The 24,545-nt window shown below is 55.0% G+C and overlaps 1 protein-coding gene across 1 annotated transcript in view; it reads left to right on the forward strand.

The window, feature by feature from the left end:
* LOC311216469 (scavenger receptor cysteine-rich type 1 protein M130-like) overlaps positions 1-16,952 on the forward strand; it is a gene marked incomplete at both ends in the record, with an annotated part of 28,720 nt that extends 11,768 nt beyond the window's left edge. Inside the window, 18 exons of the mRNA XM_084298004.1 lie at positions 4,727-4,852; positions 5,884-6,027; positions 6,258-6,572; positions 6,681-7,007; positions 7,088-7,402; positions 7,528-7,842; positions 9,980-10,288; positions 10,519-10,833; positions 10,942-11,268; positions 11,349-11,663; positions 11,789-12,103; positions 12,714-13,022; positions 13,386-13,421; positions 13,690-13,830; positions 14,503-14,598; positions 15,302-15,454; positions 16,321-16,413; positions 16,948-16,952. Coding sequence (XP_084154130.1) covers positions 4,727-4,852; positions 5,884-6,027; positions 6,258-6,572; positions 6,681-7,007; positions 7,088-7,402; positions 7,528-7,842; positions 9,980-10,288; positions 10,519-10,833; positions 10,942-11,268; positions 11,349-11,663; positions 11,789-12,103; positions 12,714-13,022; positions 13,386-13,421; positions 13,690-13,830; positions 14,503-14,598; positions 15,302-15,454; positions 16,321-16,413; positions 16,948-16,952 — 3,956 coding nt within the window. The remainder of the gene's footprint in view (positions 1-4,726; positions 4,853-5,883; positions 6,028-6,257; positions 6,573-6,680; positions 7,008-7,087; positions 7,403-7,527; positions 7,843-9,979; positions 10,289-10,518; positions 10,834-10,941; positions 11,269-11,348; positions 11,664-11,788; positions 12,104-12,713; positions 13,023-13,385; positions 13,422-13,689; positions 13,831-14,502; positions 14,599-15,301; positions 15,455-16,320; positions 16,414-16,947) is intronic.
* Between the last annotated feature and the right edge of the window lie 7,593 nt (positions 16,953-24,545).

Raw genomic sequence — 24,545 nt, forward strand, 5'->3', positions numbered from 1 at the left:
TGCCTTGCCATTGCCAGCTCATGGGTCTGCTGCTGCTTGTCTGGGCTCTGTTTTTACTTTGTGGGTGGGAGGTTGTATTGGACTTACACGGAAAGGGTTTTTTAGCAGGGGCAGCTGCAGAGCAGGTGTCTGTGAGGAGAGTCCAGAAGCTGCCCCTTCTTAGAGAAGAGCCACTTCCAGCTGGCTCCAAAAGGGACATGCTGCTGGCCAAACTCAGCCAATGAGTAATGCTGTTTGTACATCTGTGAGAACTTTTTTAAAGAAAGGGGTTGAAAATGACGTGAGGGAATAGCTGGGAGAGAAGATTGAGAAACTGTGAGAGAAAACAACCCTGCAGACAGCAAGGTCAGTGAAGAAAGAGGGTGAGGTGGTGCTCCAGGTGCTGGAGAAGTTCTCCGTGAGACCTGTGGTGCACCATGTTGGAGCGGATCTCCACACTGCAGCTGATGGAAGACCCCATGTGGGAGCAGGTGGATGTGGCCTGAAGGAGGATGCAGCCCTTGGAGAGCCCCTGCAAGAGAAGACTCTGTGTCAGAACTGTGGAGAGGAGCCCAGCTCTAGACAGCCCCTCATGATAGGGACTTTCTTCTGAGGAGAAACTTATATCAGCCATTTGACAGATGCTGCACAGGCAAGGACACGACTCAGGATGGCATCACCCTTCAAGAAGGAATTACCTTTGGGATTCCCTCAAAGGATAGAATTCCTGTCTGTGTCACAGTTGAGTCACTGCACTGTGAATGCTGACCGAGGTCCCACCATGACGGATGCAACCTCATGCTTCCCCGCAGCCACCCCTCCAGTATTCCTGAACGACCATTGACAATGCAGACTCAAGCAAACAGAGACAAAAGGGAATGCAAGAATGCCAGTGCTGTATAAACTCAACAACAATGATACATGCTAGCAAGTAACTAGAACAAGAGCTGAGAACCAGCTCATCACAAGCACCAAATTCATGCTTAGTTGATTTGAAAGGACTGAGCACAGGGCATCACAAAAAGCCTAATACAAGGAGCTACATCTTCTCAGTGTGGACTCAGTAGCAGCAGCCCTGCAGAATGACAACCTATCCATCTGCTCATGGCTTGGACAGGTGTACAGTTTGCTGGCTGAAGAACTGTCTGGATGGCCATGCTCAAAGAGTCTGAGTGAAGAGAGATCAATCCAGTTGGTGGATGGTCGTGGGTGGCATTCCCCAGGCCTCTGTACTGGGTCCAGCTTTGTTTACTATTTTGATGGATGATCTGACTGAGAGGATCAAGTACACCCTTAGTACATTTGCAGATGATAACAAGTTAGTTGGGACAGTTGATCTTCTTGAGGAAGGAAAGCATTTAAGAGGCATCTGGAAAGGCCAGATTGATGGACTGAGTCCAATCACATGACATTCAACAATGATTAAGTGCCAGCTCCTTCACTTGGATCATATCAATCCTATGCAGCATAGGCTTGGGGAAGAGTGGCTGGAAAGCTGTCCAGAAGAAAAGCACCTGGGGATGTTGGTCAACAGCCAGCTGATCATGAGCACCCACCCCCTGTCATGGGCAGGGACTCCGACATCTTCCAATAGATCATCTGTGCTTATGAGGTCACTGTCAGCTGAAGATCTGATAGGCCACGAGCAGGCCCATGGCAGGTGAATGTTCCTGCGATGCCAGTGGTGCCTGAGTAGCTGACAGGCCGAGAGCAAACATGGCCTGTGCTAGATGCTGAGAGGACCCTGGTGCCTGAGAAGCCAGGAGGCCAGGAATAAGCACATGGCTTGTGTAGGTCTGTGGGGAGGTCATTGGTGATCAATTAGCTGATAGGTCAGGGCAAGACCCATGCATTGTACCTGTGAGGCCACTGGTGCCTGAGGAGCTGGCAGACCAAGAGTTGTGTAGGTGTTTGTGAGGTCATTGCTGCCTGACTACAGGCCAGGAGCAAGCCCATGGCAGGTGAAGATGCTATGGCATCACCTGGAGCTGGATTGGTCAGAATAATGAAATATCCCGAGTTGGAAAGAACTGAAGATCAGAGAGTCCAACTCCAGCCACCAGACCAAAAAAAAATATATATATATATTTAATAATTATAAAAGCTATAAATAAATAAAAAAATATTTAAAAGTATAATACATATATAAAATAAAGATTATATATATGTAATGTGTATAAAATTAAGGTAATAAAATAAAATAAAATAAAATAAAATAAAATAAAATAAAATAAAATAAAATAAAATATATAAAATAATTATTATTATATAATATACTGTATAATATAACATAATACTATATAATATACTAGAATACTGTATGTAATATAAAGATATATCAAATAACATAATGTAATATGATATATATTATTGGTAATATACATAACACATAATATGAAATATAAAATATTAAAATATAAAATATTATTTAAATATATAAAATATCAAATATTATTATTTATATTATTATGTATAAATAATATTATTATATATAAATAATATATAAAATATTATTATATATAAAAATATATAAATATATATATAAATATATATAATATAAAATCTATTTATATATTTTTATAAATATAATAATATATAAAATATTATTAATAATATGTAATCTAATGAAATACATAATAATATAACATAATAGTGTATAAGTAAAATATATACTTTTGTATGTATTTATAAAAATTTGTGATCCATTAAAAATATTATATGTATATATATGTGTGTGTATATATATATGTGTGTATATATATATATATATATATATAATAAACTATACGTCTGAGAACATTGTCCCAACACTTCTTGGACTCTTCCATGCTTGGAGCTGTGAGGAGGCTGGGAGGCACCGCAGGGCCATGCCTGGGCACGGGGCCAGGAGGAAACCACCGTCTTCCTGCCCGGGCGCCATGTCACGTGGGCTGCGGTTTGTGCACCTGCAGTGGCAGGCAGGCTCCAGCTCCCGACCCGCCGCGGGGAATAACGGCCCCTGGGTGACACGCTGAGAGCCAGGGAGACGCCTGAGGCTCTGGGCTGCAGCTCTGCTGCCAGGGCAGGCCCTGGACCAGCTCTGGCTGCTGCCGGGACCCCACAGGAGGCTCCCTGGGGAGGGACGGGACAGGCAGCACCCCCATAATGGGGCTCTGGCCCTGCCCAAGGGCCTTTCCCAGCTGCTGCTGCCAGCATAGCGGGGGCTGTAGCAGGGGCAGGGGCTGGTCTCTTCCTAGACTAACACAGCCCCGCTGCAGGACCAGTCCCCTGGATCCCATGGCTCAGAGACGGCCGGACAATCACACCTTGGGCTCTTGGATGCTACAGCTTAGGAGATGCTCCGTGCTCCCACAGCAGGCTGCAAGGGGTGTCAGAGCCATCTGCCCCCACACCCAGCCCTACCCCACGATGATGTCCCACCGCAGTGACGTGAGAGCCGCAGCGGAGCCGTCCCTCATATATGGTCATGAAGAGCACTGGAGAAGTTCATTGGAGAGCTGGGCTGCGTCGGAGGGGAGATAAGTGCCGATAATGTCTAAAAAGGTGCCTGCTGCTTCGATTGGCTCCTCCTGCAGCTGGGACAGCATCTGCACAGATATATTGCCCTCCCACCACATCCACTGCCTCGTGGATCCCCAGGAGCTCCAGCAGCAGGGCATTGCTGTCAGGGCAGGAGCCTCAGGATGGGGACAGAGGGACTCCTTTTCCCTTGGGTGCTGTGGCTGTTCCTCTGGGTGCAGCCTTGCAGAGGTAAGTGCCAGCTTCTCTGTTCCACAGCCTGGGGCCAGTGGGCAGCAGTGGGATCAATGGTATCACTCTGGGAGTGGGGTGGTTTTCAGGCACCACTGAAATGAGAGGCAGAAGGTTCTCAGTCCCTCAGCCCTGTGTTTTAATCTGTGCCTGTCTGGGTGGGAGGGGGTAATCCATTTCCACAGCTCCCATGATTATGGCAACCCATGCCTGGCATCATTTCTAGACTCCTTGTCCTTGGGGACCCTTTTGTGAGCCCTTCTTCCCCAGCACTGTACCTTTTCATCTGGAAGAGTCCCAGACAGTGAGAGTGGCCCTCAGTGATCTCCAGGGCACAGCCACTGTCTGGGGTGCCCCAGAGGGCTTGTGTGCTGTTCCCTGCCCCTGGGATCTGGGGAAACACTGACTCCAAGAGGGCAGGTTGTGTCCCATTATCAGAAGGGGACTGGGGTGTCTGCACCCAGAAGTGGTAGAGAGGTGTCCTTCCTGGGGCTCTGTCCAAGCACAGGGACTGATCTGACAGCAGGGACGAGGAAAGTTTTTTGGGATCCTTGTGATCAATTCAGTGCCCTGTGGTCACCCTAGAGTTCCTGGGTTGGACAGTGGTTTTAGGAGGTGCCTGTGGCAGACAATAGGCGATGGAAGCTGCTCAGGGGCATGGGGCTGTATGGGGGACACTGGGCTGGGGAGGAGCGGGAGCCCTGTGCAGGGCTGGGGGCTGTGTGGGGGTGGGCATGGGCGAGGGCAGGGGTCCACTGGGGTGGGAGGAGGTGCTGAGGGCTGTGGGGCAGCGAATGGCTCAGGAGGGCTAGAGCTGAGTACCCTCATCCCAGCATAGCCCATGGAGAAAACAGGGACCCCACACTGCCCCTGGGAAAGCCTATGGGGACAGAGCTCCCACCCTGGGGCCTGTGATTCTGCCTGGGGAGGGGGTTCTCACAGACCCACAGTATGGGGCTGGAAGCTCTCCTGACCCTTCCTGTGTTGGCGTTTGAAGGGTCTGCGGAGGTGAGGCTAGCAGATGGTGACGGGCGCTGTGCTGGGAGAGTGGAGGTGAAACTCCATGACGAGTGGGGGACCGTGTGCCATTACAACTGGGACATGTCCGATGCTGCAGTGGTTTGTAGGCAGCTGGGCTGTGGGGTTGCTCTTGAAGCTCTTCACAAAGCACACTTTGGGCCAGGATCTGGGCCCATTTGGATGGTTGCTGTTGCGTGTAATGGCAAGGAGTCTGCCCTGTCTGACTGCAGTCATGCAGGACGTGGTGAATCCTACTGTTCTCACAATCTGGATGCTGGAGTGATATGTTCAGGTATGGGTTAAGCCTATTACCCACTTTTTGAGACTGGGACAAGGGAAAAGGGTAACAGCTCATGGGTCAGGGCACTTCTGAGCTCAGTCTGTCACATGTCCCTGGGAAAAGCACAGCCCAGGTGCCAACAACAAGCATGACCTTGAAGCTGGAGCAGCCAACCCTGGGGAGGTGCTGGGAGAGGAAAGCTTCCACCCTTCCCCATTGTGTTGCCTGGTTTCCATCTTTGTCATCCCATTCACTCAGGCCCAGCCTGGCAGGCTGGTCCCTATGCCAGGGGAATCTAGAGCAGCTCCCCCAGCCACCAGCAGCCTCAGGGAAGGGCGTGCAATGGCCCAGGACTTTTGGGTTGTAACCCCAGCAGACAAGAGAACCTCGGCCAAAGCAGAGGGGCTGCTCAGAGGGCAGGAGCACTGGGCTTGGGCAGAGGAGCAGGGTGGCAGGCAGCACCTTGTTTCTGTCCCGGGGTCACCCCATGAGAGCCAGCCCCCAGGGACATGGCCCCTCCAGGCCATGCTGACCTGCTGCCCAGCCTCTCCTACCTGCCCTGTGCCGCAGGGGCTGTGCCAGCACCTCCTGGGTCTCCTCGGTGCCTGCCCTCATACCGGGAGCTCGTGTCAGTCCAGGGCTGCTCTCTGCCTGATCTGGGAACTCACAGGTCTCCTTGGTTGCTCCAGGATTTGTCCGGCTGGTCGGAGGGGACAGCCCCTGCTCAGGAAGTGTGGAGGTCCACGACAGGGACCAGTGGAAAGCTGTCTGTCACTCCCACTTTGGTGCCAAAGCTGCCGAGGTGGTGTGCAGGGAGCTGCAGTGTGGCACAGCCCTGTCTGTCCATGGGGCAGCTCAGCTGGGAGAAGGGGCTGGTCCTGTCTGGGACAGAGAGCTGCAGTGTGTGGGGAATGAATCCACCATCCTCTTCTGCCCCTGGGGGGCCCCCAAGGACAAGGCCTGCACCCACAGCAATGGCACTCATGTCACCTGCACACGTAAGGACTTGAGATGTAATAATGCTGATGGGGGTTGTGGTGGGAGCAGGAGAGCAGGGTGGGCACTGGGCTGTGCTGGGTGGGGGACAGGTGGGGTGAGGTGGTGGTCTGCAGCCCTAAAATGAGAGTGCTGCAGGAGGAGAAAGGCACGCTGTCCCTTTGGCCTCTCCTGCAGCTCCTGTGGGAGCAAGAGCACAAATGTGGCCTCTCTCACCCTCCTTTGTCCCCAGAGTACACAGGGTTCAGGCTGGTGAACGGCAGCACAGCATGTGAGGGCAGGGTGGAGGTCGACGTGCTGGGGACATGGGGCACCCTGTGTGCCTCCCGCTGGGACCTGTCGGACGCCCACGTTCTCTGTCGGCACCTCGGCTGTGGCTTTGCTGAGTCCATTCCTGGAGGAGGGCATTTTGGGAGAGGAACCGGCCCCGTCTGGAGAGATTCGTTCCACTGTGACGGGACTGAAGCCCACCTGGGGCAGTGCCCGGTGACTGCCCTGGGGGCCTCGCCGTGCTCCCAGGAGAATGTTGCTGCTGTCATTTGCTCAGGTGAGTGCTGGGCAGTGCTGCAAAGTCCATTTGCCCCTGGTGTGTGACACGGCCACCCACAGCTTTGCACCCCATGGCAGTGCCTGGCTGAATTACTCCTCTCAATAGGCCTAACTCACCCCATGCCCCTGCGGCTGGTGGGTGGAGGGAGCCAGTGCGACGGGCGCGTGGAGGTCTTCCAGCACGGGACGTGGGGCAGAGTCCTGGATGAGCAGTGGGACATGCAGGAGGCCAGCGTGGTGTGCCGGCAGCTGCAGTGCGGAGAGGCAGAGGCAGCCTACACCCCCGTGAAGGCCGAGCGAGGACGAGGACCTGTGGGGCTGCGTGGGGTGCGGTGTGCAGGGCACGAGGCGGACCTGAGCCTCTGCAACACCTCCTTACCTGAGAGCATACCAGCAGCAGGGATCATGGAGGACGTGGGGGCCGTGTGCCGGGGTGAGTGGTGCTGCACGTCCCCCAGGTGTGGGGCTGGGAGGGCAGCCAGTCCCTGAGGGTCAGGGTTCTCCCTGCTGCAGGGAGCCGGCGGGTCCGGCTGGTGGACGGGGCTGGGCGCTGTGCCGGGAGAGTGGAGATCTACTACCAGGGGCACTGGGGCACCGTCTGCGACGACGCCTGGGACCTGGCCGACGCCGCCGTCGTTTGCCGCCAGCTGGGCTGCGGAGGGGCCCTGGAGGCAGCCGGCTCTGCTCGGTTTGGGGAGGGCTCCGGGCAGATCTGGCTGGATGGCGTCAACTGCTCCGGGGCCGAAGCTGCTCTCTGGGACTGCCCTGCCGAGGCCTGGGGGCAGCACAACTGCAGGCACAAGGAGGACGTGGGAGTCATCTGTTCAGGTCTGTGCTGGGAGTGGGGCTGGGACCTGGGGCCAGTGAGGCTGGGGTGAGGGCAGAGCCAGGTAGGGCCAAGGCCATCAGTGGCTGACAGCCAAGGACGTCCCTGGGATCTTTCCTCCTTCCAGAGTTCATGGCCCTGAGGCTGGAGAACAGCGATGGCTGCTCCGGGCGCCTGCAGGTTTTCTACAACGGGACGTGGGGCAGCGTTTGCTTCAATTCGATGACCACCGAGACGGTGTCACTGGTGTGCAAGGAGCTGGGCTGCGGGAATGAAGGGGATTGGGAAATATTCTTAAACTATGCCAAGCTGTCTGGTATCACGTGGCTGGATCACGTGGAGTGTGGGAAGAGCAACAGCTCCTTCTGGCAGTGTCCTTCTCATCCCTGGAATCCTCAGTCATGTGATGACCTCCGAGAAGAGACCCACATCACCTGCAATGGTAAATCTGAGCCATCAAGGCACCAGGTCCACTTCCCCACTGGGTATGGTGAAATGCAGAGAAGGAACTCAGAGGGGCTTTGACTTCCTGCATTAGACCCTATTGCTGCTGGTGGCACAAAGGTGACTTCAGCTCTCAGAGCCACCCACGTCCACCAGCATCAGTCAACGGCCAGGCTGCCATCAGCTCCTGGGTTTTGGTGCCTTTGAGAGGTGCCTGGGGAAAGTGATGGATAGGAAGAAGTATGGGGCTAGAGTCATGGGGCTTTGGAGAGGGTTCTGGTCAGGGGAGGAGTGGGAGCCCTGTGCAGGACTGGGGGTGGTGTGTGGGTGGGCATGGGCAGGGGCAGGGGGCTACTGGGGTGGGAAAAGTTTGTTATGAGGACTGTGGGGCAGCAAATGTCCCAGTAGGCCTGGAATTGGGCACCCCCAGACCAGTGCAGCACATGGGCAGAGGAAGGACCCCCTCAACACCTCAGTGACAGTCTCTGGGAACAGGGCTCCCACCCTGGGGACGGTGACTCTGCCTAGGCAGGAAGCACTCACAGACCCACATTGTGCGGCTCGCAGCTCTCCTCACCCTTCTCATGTTGGTGTTTGAAGGGGCTGCAGAGGTGAGGCTGGCGGATGGTGACAGGCGCTGTGCTGGGAGAGTGGAGGTGAAATATCATGGCCAGTGGGGGACCGTGTGTGATGACTCCTGGGACATCTTCGATGCTGCAGTGGTTTGTAGGCAGCTGGGCTGTGGGGTTGCTCTTGAAGCTCTTCAATTAGCACACTTTGGGAAAGGATCTGGTTCCATTTGGATGGATAACGTTCACTGTAATGGCACTGAGTCTGCCCTGTCTGACTGCATGCACAACGGATGGGGTCAAACAGACTGCGATAACACGGAGGATGCTGGAGTGACATGCTCAGGTAAGGACTGAACTTCTTCCCTACCTTTGGGATGAGGACACTTTTAAGGGACCTGGCTGTGAGCTCAGGAAGCAACAAGTGGACACCAGAACATGGCTCTGTGTGTCAAGTTGCATTCTGAGCTGGGTCTGTCACTGCTGGTGTCCCTTGTCCCTGGAGAAAGCCCAGTGGGAGCACACTGAGCCTGGCCCTGAAGCTGGAGCAGCCAACCCTGGGGAGGTGCCCGGAGCTGGGAGGGGAAACCCCTCACCCTTACACATTGTGCTGCCTGGTTCCCATTTTTCTCCTCCATTCACACAGGCCCTGTCTGGCAGGCTGGTCCCTATGCCAGGGGAATCTAGAGCAGCTCCCCCAGCCACCAGCAGCCTCAGGGAAGGGCGTGCAATGGCCCAGGACTTTTGGGTTGTAACCCCAGCAGACAAGAGAACCTCGGCCAAAGCAGAGGGGCTGCTCAGAGGGCAGGAGCACTGGGCTTGGGCAGAGAAGCAGGGTGGCAAGCAGCACCCTGTTCCTATCCCGGGGTCACCCCATGAGAGCCAGCCCCCAGGGACATGGCCCCTCCAGGCCATGCTGACCTGCTGCCCAGCCTCTCCTACCTGCCCTGTGCCGCAGGGGCTGTGCCAGCACCTCCTGGGTCTCCTCGGTGCCTGCCCTCATACCGGGAGCTCATGTCAGCCCAGGGCTGCTCTCTGCCTGCTCTTTTGCTCCATGTGTGGTGGTGGCTGGGGTCGTCCATGCCCAGCACCACACTTTGTCCCTACCTGAGGACCCCCCTTTACCTGCTCCCCAGATGTGCTCCATGTAACAGCAGCACCGGGGGCTTTCTGGCAGCTCCAAGGGGTTCCTCAGCGTGGCCTGAGCCCAGCAGGGCAGAGCCAGCTGCAGCAGCCCCCAGTGCCTGGACCCATTTCCCTGGGCCCACGAGCTATAGGTGCTTCATTGATGGGTCTGGGACCGGGCAGCCCAGGGACTCTAAGCAGCAGCAGTTTTTCTGAGCAGTGCCTGTGGCTGGGGGCTGGGAGAGAGGGCAGCCCATGAGTCTGGGCAGGTTTCTGAGGATCAGCAGGGGGGCACTGAACTCTTTGTGCCGTCAGCACCCACGAAGAGCTGCTGGGCTGGCCGTGGGGCTCTGCATGTGGCCACCTCAGGGATGAGGTGGGAGGTGGGCATGGAAGTGCCAGAGGGCTCTGGGAACTCACAGGTCTCCTTGGTTGCTCCAGGATTTGTGCGGCTGGTTGGAGGAAACAGCCCCTGCTCAGGAAATCTGGAGGTCTATGACAGGGACCAGTGGAAAGCTGTCTGTCACTCCCACTTTGGTGCCAAAGCTGCCGAGGTGGTGTGCAGCGAGCTGCAGTGTGGCACAGCCCTGTCTGTCCATGGGGCAGCTCAGCTGGGAGAAGGGGCCGGTCCTGTCTGGGACAGAGAGCTGCAGTGTGTGGGGAATGAATCCACCATCCTTTACTGCCCCTGGGGGGCCCCCAAGGACAAGGCCTGCACCCACAGCAATGGCATTCATGTCACCTGCACACGTAAGGACTTGAGATGTAATAATGCTGATGGGGGTTGTGGTGGGAGCAGGAGAGCAGGGTGGGCACTGGGCTGTGCTGGGTGGGGGACAGGTGGGGTGAGGTGGTGGTCTGCAGCCCTAAAATGAGAGTGCTGCAGGAGGAGAAAGGCACGCTGTCCCTTTGGCCTCTCCTGCAGCTCCTGTGGGAGCAAGAGCACAAATGTGGCCTCTCTCACCCTCCTTTGTCCCCAGAGTACACAGGGTTCAGGCTGGTGAACGGCAGCACAGCATGTGAGGGCAGGGTGGAGGTCGACGTGCTGGGGACATGGGGCACCCTGTGTGCCTCCCGCTGGGACCTGTCGGACGCCCACGTTCTCTGTCGGCACCTCGGCTGTGGCTTTGCTGAGTCCATTCCTGGAGGAGGGCATTTTGGGAGAGGAACCGGCCCCGTCTGGAGAGATTCGTTCCACTGTGACGGGACTGAAGCCCACCTGGGGCAGTGCCCGGTGACTGCCCTGGGGGCCTCGCCGTGCTCCCAGGAGAATGTTGCTGCTGTCATTTGCTCAGGTGAGTGCTGGGCAGTGCTGCAAAGTCCATTTGCCCCTGGTGTGTGACACGGCCACCCACAGCTTTGCACCCCATGGCAGTGCCTGGCTGAATTACTCCTCTCAATAGGCCTAACTCACCCCATGCCCCTGCGGCTGGTGGGTGGAGGGAGCCAGTGCGACGGGCGCGTGGAGGTCTTCCAGCACGGGACGTGGGGCAGAGTCCTGGATGAGCAGTGGGACATGCAGGAGGCCAGCGTGGTGTGCCGGCAGCTGCAGTGCGGAGAGGCAGAGGCAGCCTACACCCCCGTGAAGGCCGAGCGAGGACGAGGACCTGTGGGGCTGCGTGGGGTGCGGTGTGCAGGGCACGAGGCGGACCTGAGCCTCTGCAACACCTCCTTACCTGAGAGCATACCAGCAGCAGGGATCATGGAGGACGTGGGGGCCGTGTGCCGGGGTGAGTGGTGCTGCACGTCCCCCAGGTGTGGGGCTGGGAGGGCAGCCAGTCCCTGAGGGTCAGGGTTCTCCCTGCTGCAGGGAGCCGGCGGGTCCGGCTGGCGGACGGGGCCGGGCGCTGTGCCGGGAGAGTGGAGATCTACTACCAGGGGCGCTGGGGCACCGTCTGCGACGACGCCTGGGACCTGGCCGACGCCGCCGTCGTTTGCCGCCAGCTGGGCTGCGGAGGGGCCCTGGAGGCAGCCGGCTCTGCTCGGTTTGGGGAGGGCTCCGGGCAGATCTGGCTGGATGGCGTCAACTGCTCCGGGGCCGAAGCTGCTCTCTGGGACTGCCCTGCCGAGGCCTGGGGGCAGCACAACTGCAGGCACAAGGAGGACGTGGGAGTCATCTGTTCAGGTCTGTGCTGGGAGTGGGGCTGGGACCTGGGGCCAGTGAGGCTGGGGTGAGGGCAGAGCCAGGTAGGGCCAAGGCCATCAGTGGCTGACAGCCAAGGACGTCCCTGGGATCTTTCCTCCTTCCAGAGTTCATGGCCCTGAGGCTGGAGAACAGCGATGGCTGCTCCGGGCGCCTGCAGGTTTTCTACAACGGGACGTGGGGCAGCGTTTGCTCCAACTCCATGACCACCGAGACGGTGTCACTGGTGTGCAAGGAGCTGGGCTGTGGGAATGAAGGGGAACTGGAAACAGATTCTAACTATGCCGAGCTGTCTGGCACCGCATGGCTGGATCACGTGGAGTGTGGGAAGAGCAACAGCTCCTTCTGGCAGTGTCCCTCTGCTCCCTGGCATCCGCAGTCGTGTGATGACCGCCGAGAAGAGGCCAATATCACCTGCAATGGTAAATCTGAGCCATCAAGGCACCAGGTCCTTTTCCCCACTGGACATGGTGAAATGCAGAGAAGGAACCCAGACGGGCTTTGACTTCCTGCATTAGACCCTGTTGCTGTGAGTGGCACAAAAGTGACTTCAGCTCTTGGAGCCACGTATGCATACCAGCAGCTCTCAACAGCTGGGCTGCCATCTGCCTCTGGGAGAGGCAGAGCCATCTCCAGGAGAGGTCTCAGAGGAGGCTATGTGGGCATTGGCAGGAGTTTCCCCTCTATGGACAGCCTCCTACTGCTCTGTGAATCAGGGACCCTGTGGGGATGCACACTCAGATCTATCCGTGTGTGTTCCATGAATGAATGGGGTTCTGCTGCTGCCCTGACCCAGGCAGCAGGGGCACATGCAAGCAGAGGTCAGCCCTGCTCTCTTCTGCACAACCCCTAGAGCAGCCCTTTTCAGCCCAACTTCTCTTTCCTTTGGGACATGGACAGAAAGGACACAGGTAGCTGCATGCCCCAACTCCACGAGGTGCACAGGTAGGGAGCTGCCCCTGCGCGTGCCCCCCTCACCTGGCAGGGCTGTCCCAGTTGGCCTGGTACCATGGGAGGTCGCTGCTTCCTCAGACAGGGAGAAGATCCGTGCTGTGGGAGGCAAGGACGGCTGCTCGGGCAGAGTGGAGATCTGGCACCGCGGCACCTGGGGGACGCTGTGTGACAATGCCTGGGACATGCGGGATGCCGAGGTGGCATGCAGGCAGCTGGGCTGTGGCCCCGCGGTCTATGCCCTGGGCCAGGCTGCTGCTGGAGAGGGGACGGGCCCCATGTGGCTGATGGAGTGCAGGGGGACGGAGCTGTCTCTGCAGGACTGCTGGGCCCAGCCAGGGGACAGCGGTGCCTGCCAGCATAAGGCAGATGCGGCTGTGCATTGCTCAGGTGAGCAGTGGGGCTGGGAGACATCGCTGGTGTCTTGGCAAGGAGCTGGCTTGGGCGTCTGCCCTGCTGGATCCTGGCATGGCCCCAGTGCTGGCCTGAGCAAGGGTGTTTCTGAAGGGTGGGGGGCTGGTGGTGGGTGGGGAGTAGCCTCAGTGGGGCTGGATGTGCCAGCACATCCCCTGGGCTGCCTGCACTGTCTTGTGAGCAGCCCAGAGCAGTGGTGCTGGGCCCTGTCCCTGCCACCCTGCCTAGCCCCAAAGAAGAGACAATTCAGGTGGCAAATTTTGGGGTCATTTGCCAGAGAGGCTGCCTGGTGCCACAGCCCCAGCCTCTCAGCCCAGCTCTCCTTCTGCTCCCCTGCAGCTGTACCCAGGACAACAACATCCCCCCCACAAGCAGGTAAGCTGTCCTTCCCCAGGGCTGGGTCTGCCCACAGAGAAGCTGTGATCTACAGCCAGGTGAAGGGGCTCCTTGCTGGGCTGTGAGACTCCCAGGAAATTGAAGGAGATGGGAGAAGTCTGTGATGTACCCAGCAGGGTGGGAGCTGCCCCATCACCCAGCCCTGTCCCTCACAGCCCCTGCTGCCTTGTGTGGTCAGGAGTGGCATGTCCTGCCCCCAGCCTCTCCCTTGTCTGATGCTGCCCCTGCCATGTTCCTGCCCATGCAGATCCCCCACGGGGCCGTCCGACCACCAGCAGAGAGAGACTCTCGGTGCCTGTCGTCATCTGCATCATCCTGGGGGCCCTCCTCTGCCTGCTCCTGGCCCTCCTGGCTGGGCAGGTGCGAAGTGCCAGGGCTCGGCGCAGAGGTGGGTCCTTCCCCAGTGGTCCTGGGGGGGAGATGCCTCCTGGCAGGGATGGGGGTGCTGGGGGTGTTGGTGTTCTGGGGCACAGAAACAGAGCTGTATGCTTCCTCCTGCCCCATGTGCTGCCCCACTGATTGACAGACCATGGGGGCACCAACATCAAGGGGTGGAGAGAGCCCAGACCCTGGGGCATTAGTTCTGGGGTGAGGAGAGAAATATGAGAGCTGGGCTGGGTGAGACGGGGAGGATGTACTGCTGGCAGTCCTCTGAGCAGCTCTGGCAGGAGGAGCATGGGGCAGCGGGGTCCATCACTGTGGTGTCAGCCACCCCCCAACAGGACACGGTCTGTGCTTTTGATATGTGGGGCAGAGATGGAGCAGCTCCATGGGGAAGGGAAATGAGGGAACTGGTGCAGGGTCTGCACTGGGATGTGAGCCAGGGACCAAAGGGGCACAAGGGCTGTTTCCAAAGGGATGGTGCAAGGCTGATGCTGCCCCAGACCATCTCCATGGGGATGCTGCCCTCCCTGGTGATGTGGCCTCAGTGCCAACACAACACTGTGGGGCTGTGCTGTGGGGACAGCCCTGTGCTGGCCTAGGGAATGGGGCTGGGGGAGCCCAGTGGGGTCCTGTCCCTCTCTGCCCATGCCCAGACCAGCTCTGCCTCTGTCCCCAGGCTCTGGGAGAGCTGGGGAGCCCTTCCCTGAGGCCGTGTACGAGGAGATCGCTTACAGCCTGGCGTGGGAGAAGCAGGCGAGGTTCAGTCTCTCAGGTGGGTGTATGTTCATGAAGGGGATCTTTCTCCCTACCCCAGACCAGGGCTGTCCCCTGCAACTCCTGCCAATGGTCCCTGAAATGGTTGGACCATGGGATCTGTGGGAGAGATCCAGGTGTTGGCCCCCACAGAGGAGCTTCCTCCACACCAGCTCTGCCCATCCCAGAGGGGACAGCCCCTCTCTGCCTGGCCCTGCACCCTGGGGACATCCAAGGGCTGAGCGAAGGGGCTGTCCCAGGGCAGCTCTGGGAGCCCCTATGGGATGGGCTCATCCCAGGGTAGCAGGGGTGGTCTCCCCCCCACTCTGACCCAGTGCTGTGGTTGCCCATCCCCAGCAGTGCTGACCACAAGATGGGGCAGCAGGGCTCATCCCACAGCACCCACTGCAGCTCTCTGCAGGCTCCTTTTCAGAGAGGTCCCTGCCCCAGCTGAAGCCCTACCCCAGGCACAGAGAGGAGGAGGATGGTCTGGGGCCAGCCCCAGGGATTGGAGGGGGAGGGAGAGGAAGGGCTCTATCTCTCCTCCCAGAAGACAGACAGACAGCAGTGCCACTGAGTGCCACCATCAGAGCTGGAAGGACGAGGGCTCTGCTTTGGCCCTGACACCAGCAGCATGTCAGCCCTGTGTCCCCACACACCCTCCCACCCTCTGCTCTGCAGAACGTCTCTTCTCACTGCCACCACCTCTCCTCTCCTTTCAGATGTCCCTGTCCTGCCTGGAGGTGACCCAGTGGATGGCTACGATGATGCTGAGGAGGTTTCTGACCCTGGGGAGCATCCTTTCCCTGGGCAGGGGGACTGGGAAGTGCCCAGGACACCAGAGGAAGGAGATGGGCCCAGGAATACAGCCACAGGTGAGAGGGCAATGCAGCACTGCCACTTCCTAGGTGCCAATTCCAGGGCCAGGAGAATCCATGAAATATTTAGAGCCTGATCTCCTGACATGGAGAACCTGTCCTGAGATATTTTGGGGGGCTGGGAGAATGGGCCGAGTGTCTCAGGCTGGTGCGGAGGGGGAAGGTGTTGTACAGCCCTGAGGAGCACCCCACAGGCCCAACCACAGCAGCCTGCCTTGATGCTTACAGAGGGAAGCCTGCGCTCCCGGAGAAGTGCTGGGCACCCTGGAGCTGAGGGAGACACCTTGTCCCCTTTTCTGGTACACATGTGCTATGACGATGCTGAAGAGGTGTCTCTGGCATGTCCCCATGAGGACACCCAGGATGTGACACCAGAGCCACCTGCACAAGTGTCCCAGAGCTCCAGGCCAGCAGAGCCCAGACCTGCCGAGCAGCTGGTTGCAACCAGGAAGGAGGAGAGCTCAGTGCCACTGGGAGAGCCGTGAGTGCCAGGGAACGGTCTCCCTTTTCCAGCAGTCTGCAGACACACATGGGTATTTCCCCTCTTGGTATTCCCTGTTTTTGTGCTTTGTGTTGGCAAATGTTTATATTAAAACATTCTGGGGGCTTTGCCCCAGGTCCAGTGTTTCCCTGCCCAGGTGTCGGGGTCTCTCTCTGAGGCTAACCAATTGGAGTAGAGCTCAAAGATGCAATAGTGGGGAATGGTCATTTCTTGGGACCAAGAGGGTTGGGATCAGGCTGGGGGGCTGCCACAACCCCCAGTGCCTAGACACTATTCCTACTGACATTTCCATCCTGCCAGCCACAGGCAGTTTCCAGCAAAAGTGGCTCTATGTGATGTTCCATGATGCACTCGCTGGTAGCACCCATCTTCTACAGCCTTGGGCCCCCGTGGAACCCAGGGATGACTGTCCAGAACCCACAGACAGAAGAACCTCTCCTGCAGGATCAGAGTGGTGAGAAGTGTTGGACCCCTGGGCAGGACTTAGTACCCATACTGCCCTCCCTGATCCTGCTGGTAGGTCCTCCCCAGCTCTTCCCCAGCAGGCGCCTCTGTTGCAGGCTGAGAGATGTTTTTGGTAGTAGGGTGGTGGGCTGCAGGGGGTGCTGGATGGTCTGGAACATCTGTTTGATCCATTTGTGTCAGCTGTCCTAACTGTGTCAGGGACACTTTCCTCAAAATCAGGTTGCTCAAAGCCCCATCCAGCCTGGCCTTGAATGCTTCTAGGGATGGGACACCATCCAACAATCTTTCTGGGCAACCTCCTCCAGTGCCTCACCACCCTCAGAGTAAATGATTTCTTCTGAATATCTAATCTCAATCTACCTTCTTTGAGTTTAAAGCTTTTTCCCCTTGTCCTATTACTACATCCTCTAATAAATTCTTTCTCTCCAGCTTTCCTTTATGCCCTCTGGAGCTACTGGAAGGTTGCTTTACGTTCTTCCTAGGGCCTTCTGTTCTTAATTCCCCATCTTCTCCCTCTTCATAGGATAGATGCTCCAGCCCTCTTATCATTTTTGTGGCCCTCCTCTGGACTTGCTCCAATGGGTCCATGTCTTTCTCACGTTGGGGATCCCAGAGGTGAACACACTATGTTAAGTGGGGTCTCACAAGATAGGAAGAGAAAGTGAGAATCATCTCCCCTGACCTGCTGGCGATGTTCATTCTGATGCAGCCCAGGATTTTGCTTTCAGGGCTACAAGTGCATATTGCCTACACACGTTGAGTTTTTGAAGCACCATACTCCCAGGACCCTCTCCTCAAGGCTGCTCTCACTCCCTTCTCCACCCAGCTTGTATTTATGCATAGGACTGCTTCAACCCATGTGTGGGACTTTACACTCAGCCTTGTTGAAGTTCATGAGTTTCACACAGGCCCACCTCTCAAGCCTGTCATGGCCCCACTAGATGACACCCCTTCCCTCCAGCACACCAACCTCACCACACTGCTTGCTGTCATCAGCAAACTCGCTGAGGATGCACTCAATCCCACTGCCCATGTCACCAACAAAGATGTGAAATAGTGCCGGTCCCAGTACCAAGCCCTGAAGAACACCATTGGTAACAGATCGCCACTTGGACATTGATCTGTTGACCACAATCCTTTGAGTGCGACCATCCAGACAATTTCTTATATCCACTGAGTGGTCCATCTGTCAGATCCATGTATCTCCAATTTAGAGACAGGAATGCCACATGGGATGTGTCAAATACTTTGCAGAAATCAGGTAGATGATGTCAGTTACTTTTCTCTTACCCACAAACACCGTAACACCATTGCAGTAGGCCTACAGATATGTCAGGCACGCTCTGCCCTTAGTGAAGACATGTTGGCTGTCACCAATCACCTCTTTATTTGTCATATGCCTTAGCCGAGTTTCCAGGAGAATCTGTTCCATGATCTTGTTGGGCTCAGAGGTGGGTCTGACTGGGCTAGACGTCCCTGGGCCTACTTTTATTCCCTTTTAAAAAGTGGGGGTTATGTTCTCTGTGTTACAATCAGTAGAAACTTCACTGCACAGCCACCACTTTTCAAATATGACGAGTAGTGGCTTTGCAACTTCATCTGCCAGTTCCCTCAAGACTCTGGGATTCATCTCACCTAGTCCCGTGGACTTGTGCACCTTCTGTTTCCTCAGATACTCCCAAAACTGATCTTCTACAGTAGGTGGTTCTTCTCTCTCCCAGTCTCTGCCTTTGCCTTCTGGGACTTGGATGGTGTAGCTGGAGCTATTCCAGTGAAGAATGAGGCAAAGAAGTCATTGAGTACCTCAGCCTTCTCCACATCCCGGGTAACCAGGTCTCCTGTTTCCTTCTGGAGAGGGTCCATGTTTTCCCTAGTCTTCCTTTTATCACTGACGTACTTATAGAAGCCCTTCTTGTTGCCCTTGAACTTCCTATCTAGATTCAATTTTACCATAGCCTTAGCTTTCCAGACTTGATCCCTGGCTGCTCAGGTGATGTCTCTGCATTCCTCTCAGGTTAGCTGCCCTTGCTTCCACTTTCTGCAGCCTTCTATGGTGGTTTTATACAGGTGGGCATCTGAGCTTCATCACAGCTGCTCTATCACTCCCCCTCCTCTAAGGGAAAGGAGGAGAAAATATGATGAAACCAGTTCAAATGTTGAGATAAGGACATGGAGATCGCTTAATAATTATCATCATGGGCAAAACAGACTCAGATTAGGAAGATATTAAAATTTACTGTCTACTACTAACAAGCTAGAAAAGTGAGGAACAAAGGAAAGAAACCCCAAACACCTTCCCCACATCCACCCTCTTTTATCTCCTCCACTTAGGCAGCACAGAGGAATGGGGGAATGGGGATTGTGGGCCATCTATAGCACTTCGTCTCCACCGCTCCTTCTCAGTCATTCTCTGCCCATGCTCTATGTTTGGGTCCCTTCCATGGGATGCCATCCTTCCTGAACTGATCCTGAGTGGGCTTCCCACAGGCAGCAGCTCTTCAAGAACTGCTCCAGATATGGCTCCGAAACACGGGTTCCATTCATCATGAGCAAACTGCTCCAACCTTGTCCCCCGTGGGCAGCAGCTCCTGCCAGGTCGCCTGCTCCCGTGTGGGCTCCTCTCCATGGGCTACAGCTCCATCCTGGAATCTACTCTGGTGGGGTTCTCCACAGACCGCAGCCTCCATCAGTGCAGGTCCATCTGCTCCACCGTGGTCTCCTCCATGGACTGCAGCATGGAGATCTGCTCCACCCTTGTACTCCATGGGCTGCAAGGGGACTACCTACTCCACCACGGTCCTCAACACAGGCAGCAAGAGAGCTTCTGCTCTGGCACCTGGAGCACCTCCTTCCCCTCCTTCACTTGGCCACTGCATGGCTATTTATCACTCCTCTCTCTCCCAGCTGCCATGTAGCAGCATTTATTTATTTATTTATTTATTTATTTATTTATTTATTTATTTTATTTCCCTTTCCTTAAATATTCTCTCAGAGAAGCACAGACAACATTGCTTATTGGCTTAGCTCTGACCAGCAGCAGGCCCCTTATATAAGATGGGACAACTTCTGGATTCTTCTCACAGAAAGAAAGAAACCGCCTGTGTGAGCTGGGGTTGGAGTCCGGTGCTGTGAACGGTGGTTGCACGGGACTGATGTAGGACCCCCTGGGGCAGCATCTGCCAGGGTGTCCAGAGAAGAGCCCAGCCCAGACCATGCTCTGCTGGTCCTCCCTGTCTCTCCCAGGAGGCCAGTCCAGCGCAACCCATCCCCAGCTCTCCACACTTCCTTCTCCTTTCCCCAGCCCAGCCCAGCAGCCCAGGCTGGGAAGGCCCCAAAGCAGCAAATGGAGGAGTGGAGGTCAGTGGCAGTGTCCCTGCTGCAGCCATCTGCAGGAGATTCTCCTCCCATAGGCATCCTGCAACTGTGTAGGCTAGCCCCGCTCCCCAGCACAGCACAGCATGACACTGATGGCCCTGGGGCTCCTCAGGCACCACCACTGCAAACACACAGCACCCTGCTCTGCTCCCGGGACACCCCATGTCCCACATAGCCTTGCCCCAGCCCAGCTCGCCTGGGCTGACCTGAGCAGCCATTCCTGCAGCCCCTGCCCATGCTGCCCACAGCCCCCCAGCTGGTGGTGCTGCTCTGCAGAGTGAGGGACTGTTGTGCGTGGGGCTGTGGGGGCACTCTGCAGGGCCGTGTTGGTCAGGCTGGGAAGGCAGAGCCAGCTGGTGGGGGGCACTGTCACTGACTGCCTCCCACACAAGTGGTTCCTTGGCCATGGATAGCCGGCACAGATAACCGGTCTTCTTCAGAGTCAGAGACTCATAGAAGAGAAATAAGCTAAGCAGGGAGCCTCCTTCAAGTCTACTCCTTTGCAATATCCATGACAACAGCTCTAGGAGAAGATCTGAGTCTTAAGGCACTGCCCTCAGCAGATCCCCTTTTATGCTGGAGATGCTGGTATGGAGCCGTCTGTGTTAGAGAAGTGCCACTGGCCTGTCCCTGTCTGTGGACACAGGACTGCCACACAGCAGAACAGTGAGCAAGCGACAAGAACAATCAGTCCTCACAGCAACACAAGGGCTCTGTAGGAGAACGTGGGTGGTGAAGGAAAGCACTTCTGGGCAGACCAAGCTGTTAGGCTCCCAGGCATTGCTGCTGTGCCAAGATTCTCTTTCCGTGCACCTCTGCACACAGACAAGTACCCCTGCAACTCCATCACAGGTCTTTGAGGGAGGATCTCAGGCAACGATTCATTGCTACGTCCTTTCTATAATGCAAATGCACAGAGAGCCTGGCTCCTTCACACCAAGTTTCTATGTCACAAGAGACAAGTAGATATTGAAATGGAAGGGGATGAAAAAATACATTTCTTATTCTATCATGAATAAAGGAAATGAATTTTAAAACATAAAAAAATAAAATAAAATAAAATATTGGGTCTTTGCAGCTGTAAGAAGTTACCTTAGCTATATGTAAAAGATGGGCAGTTTATTGCTACAGAAAAATGTCCAGTCATCACTTTCCACATGGAAACCTTCAGTTCCATGTTCCTCATGCTGTAGGTGAGGGGGTTCACTGCTGGAGGTACAACTAAGTACTGAACTGCCAGCCAAAGATTCAGGGAGGAGGAGAACATGGAGGGGGGTTTTAGGTAGGCAAATAATCCAGTACAGATGAACAGGGAAACCACAGCCAGGTGAGGGAGGCACGTGGAAAAGGCTTTGTGTCGACCCTGCTCAGAGGGCATCCTCTTTACAGCTCTGAAGATCTGCATATAGGAGTAAAGAATGAAAAAGAAACACCCAAAAAGTGAACAAGGAGTAAAAACAACAAGCTCAGTTTCCCGGATCAAGACATCTGAGCAAGAGAATTGAGGATCTGGGGAATTTCACAAAAGAACTGGCCCAGGGCATTGCCTTGGCAGAGGGGAAGGGAAAAGGTATTGGCAGATTGCAGCACAGCATTGAGAAAAGTACTACCCCAGGCAGCTGCTGCCATGTTGACACAAGCTTTGCTGTCCATTATTGTCCCATAGTGCAGGGGTTTGCAGATGGCAATGTAGCAGTCATAGGCCATGATGGTGAGAAGAGAAAACTCTGCTGCTACAAACATAACAAAGAAAAAGACCTGGGTAGCACAGCCTGCATAGGAAATGATCCTGGTGTCCCACAGGGAATTAGCCATGGCTTTGGGGACAGTGGTGGAGATGGAGCCCAGGTTGAGGAGTGCGAGGTTGAGGAGGAAGAAGTACATGGGGGTGTGGGGGCGGTGGTTGCAGGCTACGGCTGTGAGGATGAGGCTGTTGCCCAGGAGGGCAGCCAGGTGGATGCCTAGGAAGAGCCCAAAGTGCAGGAGCTGCAGCTCGCGTGTGTCTGCAAATGGCAGTGTTATAAATGAGGTCTCAACTCAATCTGAATTTTGTAATATTTATAAAACAAATATTTCTAAAAGGTATAAAAGGCAAGTAAACAGCACTGGGTGTGCGGGGAGTCTACGCTCCACCAACATTCACGCACGAACATCAAACATTCTAAATATACAGAACATTGCTTTAGATACTAAACCTGAGTATGTCTATACATACGTACACTCAGGAAAGGTAACAAACAATGCTTTAAGTTCCATGACTTAACAGTCTCCATTTTCCATTCCTTTACTTGATTACTAGCAAGTCTCCATTTTCCATTGCTTCTGAACAATATGTCTTGCGTTAAGTTGTCAAGCAACTCAGTCTTCAGGCCTTTTGTATCCCGTTCTTCCCAGATTGAAGAAAAACATATCCATCTCCTTTGCAAGGCCAATGAGGCCTGGGTCAAAAGGCACGTCCAGGTCAGCAGGGGGCATAATAGCAAAGGCCTTCGATGGCTGCAGCAGCAGAGGGGCCCGTGGCATAGCAGTTGGATCAGTAAAGGAGCCCGCAGCTCCCTCACTATCTGGCAAGTCACACGTTTGTGACTGTGGCTCCACATGGCTCTTTAAGGCCTCAGAGATTGCTCGCCAGGTGCCAAACAATCCTACTGCAACATTGTCATTTTTAGTTGCAGAGTCCCACACCTTGACCGCAGTTTGGTCCCATATTTCAGGCTCATAAACTGTCCAATTGTTAATAAGGAGAATAAGCTGTAAGTTTACCAGGACAGTCTTTGTTCCTAAGGACGTATGATTCCCCATAATGCGCAACTGCTTACCAGCGAGAGGCAGTTGTGTGCACAGGTCCACTTCTCTCAGCTTGAGCTTCTCTCCAGCTCCAGTGTGCCTATTTCCAGAGACGAGCTTCTCTGAGCGGTTTGCTGAGTCTGGCCAAACCTATCTTCATGAGGCAATCAAAATGCCTGTTCCCATCCTGGTCTCCATTCTGCCAGCCTGTTCCTCTTCACTTCTTTTTCTGCTTCTTTATTGATGATGTAACTTCATTGTGTTGCCTTTTTTTTTTTTTTTTTTTTTTTTTTTTTTATCTTGAGGGCAGGCTCCCCTCTTATACCCTTCCCTCCACAGCAGTTCTTTTCAAAACAACTTTTCATTGGTCAAACAACTTTGAATGTAACAACAACAGCAAACACCCAGAAACATCCATGCCTTAAGGGCTGGAGAACAAGAGAACCATCTGGAGAACAAGAAACCGGAGACTGCATGGAGTCTCCTGAACCACCCTCCTTTGTTCCCTCTATACTCTTTTATATTCTTGATGGCCTCGTCATTAAGAGTCTAATGTTATCTCAACCATGGGGCTTTCCAACCCCCATGGCCACATTCCCAAATCTCCCCCTTCTTTATTAATATCAACCATATTCTCAACACGAATTACCACTCCATATATAACAACAGGAGGAGGAACTCGTTGGGGAAGCTGCTATTGGACATTTGCTGTCCTCTCAGGAGGCCACCCCAGCCCAAACCCTCCTGAGCTCTCCACACCTCCCTGTCCTCTCCACAGCCCATCCCAGACCAGACAAGCAGAACAGCCTAGGCTGGGATGGCACACAAACAGGAAATGGAGAAGAGGACGTCACTAGCAGTGTCCCTGCTGCTGCCATCTGCAGGATGTAAACCCCACCGCACCACCTTCTCAGACAGCCTGCAGCCCCCTAGGCCAGCCCCGCTCCCCAGCACAGCACAGCACCACACTGCTGCCCCTGGGGCTCCTCAAGCAGAACCACTGCAAACACACAGCACCCTGCTCTGCTCCTGGGACACCCCATGTCCCGCACAGCCTTGTCCCAGTCCAGCACGTCTGGGCTGGCCTGAGCAGCCATTCCTGCAGCCTCTGCCCATGCTGCCCACAGCCCCCCCAGCTGGCGGTGTTGCTCTGCAGAGCGAGGGGGCTGTGGTGTGTGGGGCCATGGGGGCACTCTGCAGGGCCGTGCTGGTCAGGCTGGGAAGGCAGAGCCAGCTGGTGGGGATCACTGCCACTGACTGCCTCCCTCACAAGTGGTTTTTGGCCGTGGAGGGTACACACAGACAGATCACCTTCTTCAGAGTCAGAGACTAACGGAATAGCCTGACAAGGAGGAACCCACAAGGATCATCAAGTCCAACTCATTTCCAATGTCATTAGATGTTTTGGGGTTGTTATATATGGAGTGTTAATTCATGTCAGAAAAATGGTTGATATTAATAAAGAAGGGGGAGATTTGGGAATGTAGCAATGGGGGTTGGAAAGCCTAGTGGTTGGTGATAACATCAGACTCTTAATGATGAGGTCATCAGGAATGTAAAGAGTTTAGAGGAAACAAAGAAGGGTGATTGAGGTGACACCCTGCCATCTGGGATTGCTTGTTTTCCCCTCTGTTAAGGCACGGAAGTTGCTGGGGGGGTTGCTGGTTAGAACTGTTAACATTTATTGTTTAATGTTATATGATAATAATATTATTAGTGTGATTTCAAGGGTTAATGAAATGCGGGAAAAGCAATCACATTTTGTTGCTTTCGGGAACCTTGTGGTGGGCAGAGCATGTCCAGAAGAAAAGGGAGACAGTCGAAGCCGCTCCTGCATTCTGGAACAAAAGGTTGCTAATGGTGATGGGGAAACCGTGAGCCTTTCACCCACAAAGACCACCACAAAGAGAATTATAATATGAAGCGGGGATAGGATATCCGTATGTATAGGTGTACTTG

Source organism: Netta rufina, assembly GCF_964035555.1.
Source record: "Netta rufina genome assembly, chromosome: 18".
In the NCBI taxonomy this organism is placed as follows: domain Eukaryota; kingdom Metazoa; phylum Chordata; class Aves; order Anseriformes; family Anatidae; genus Netta; species Netta rufina.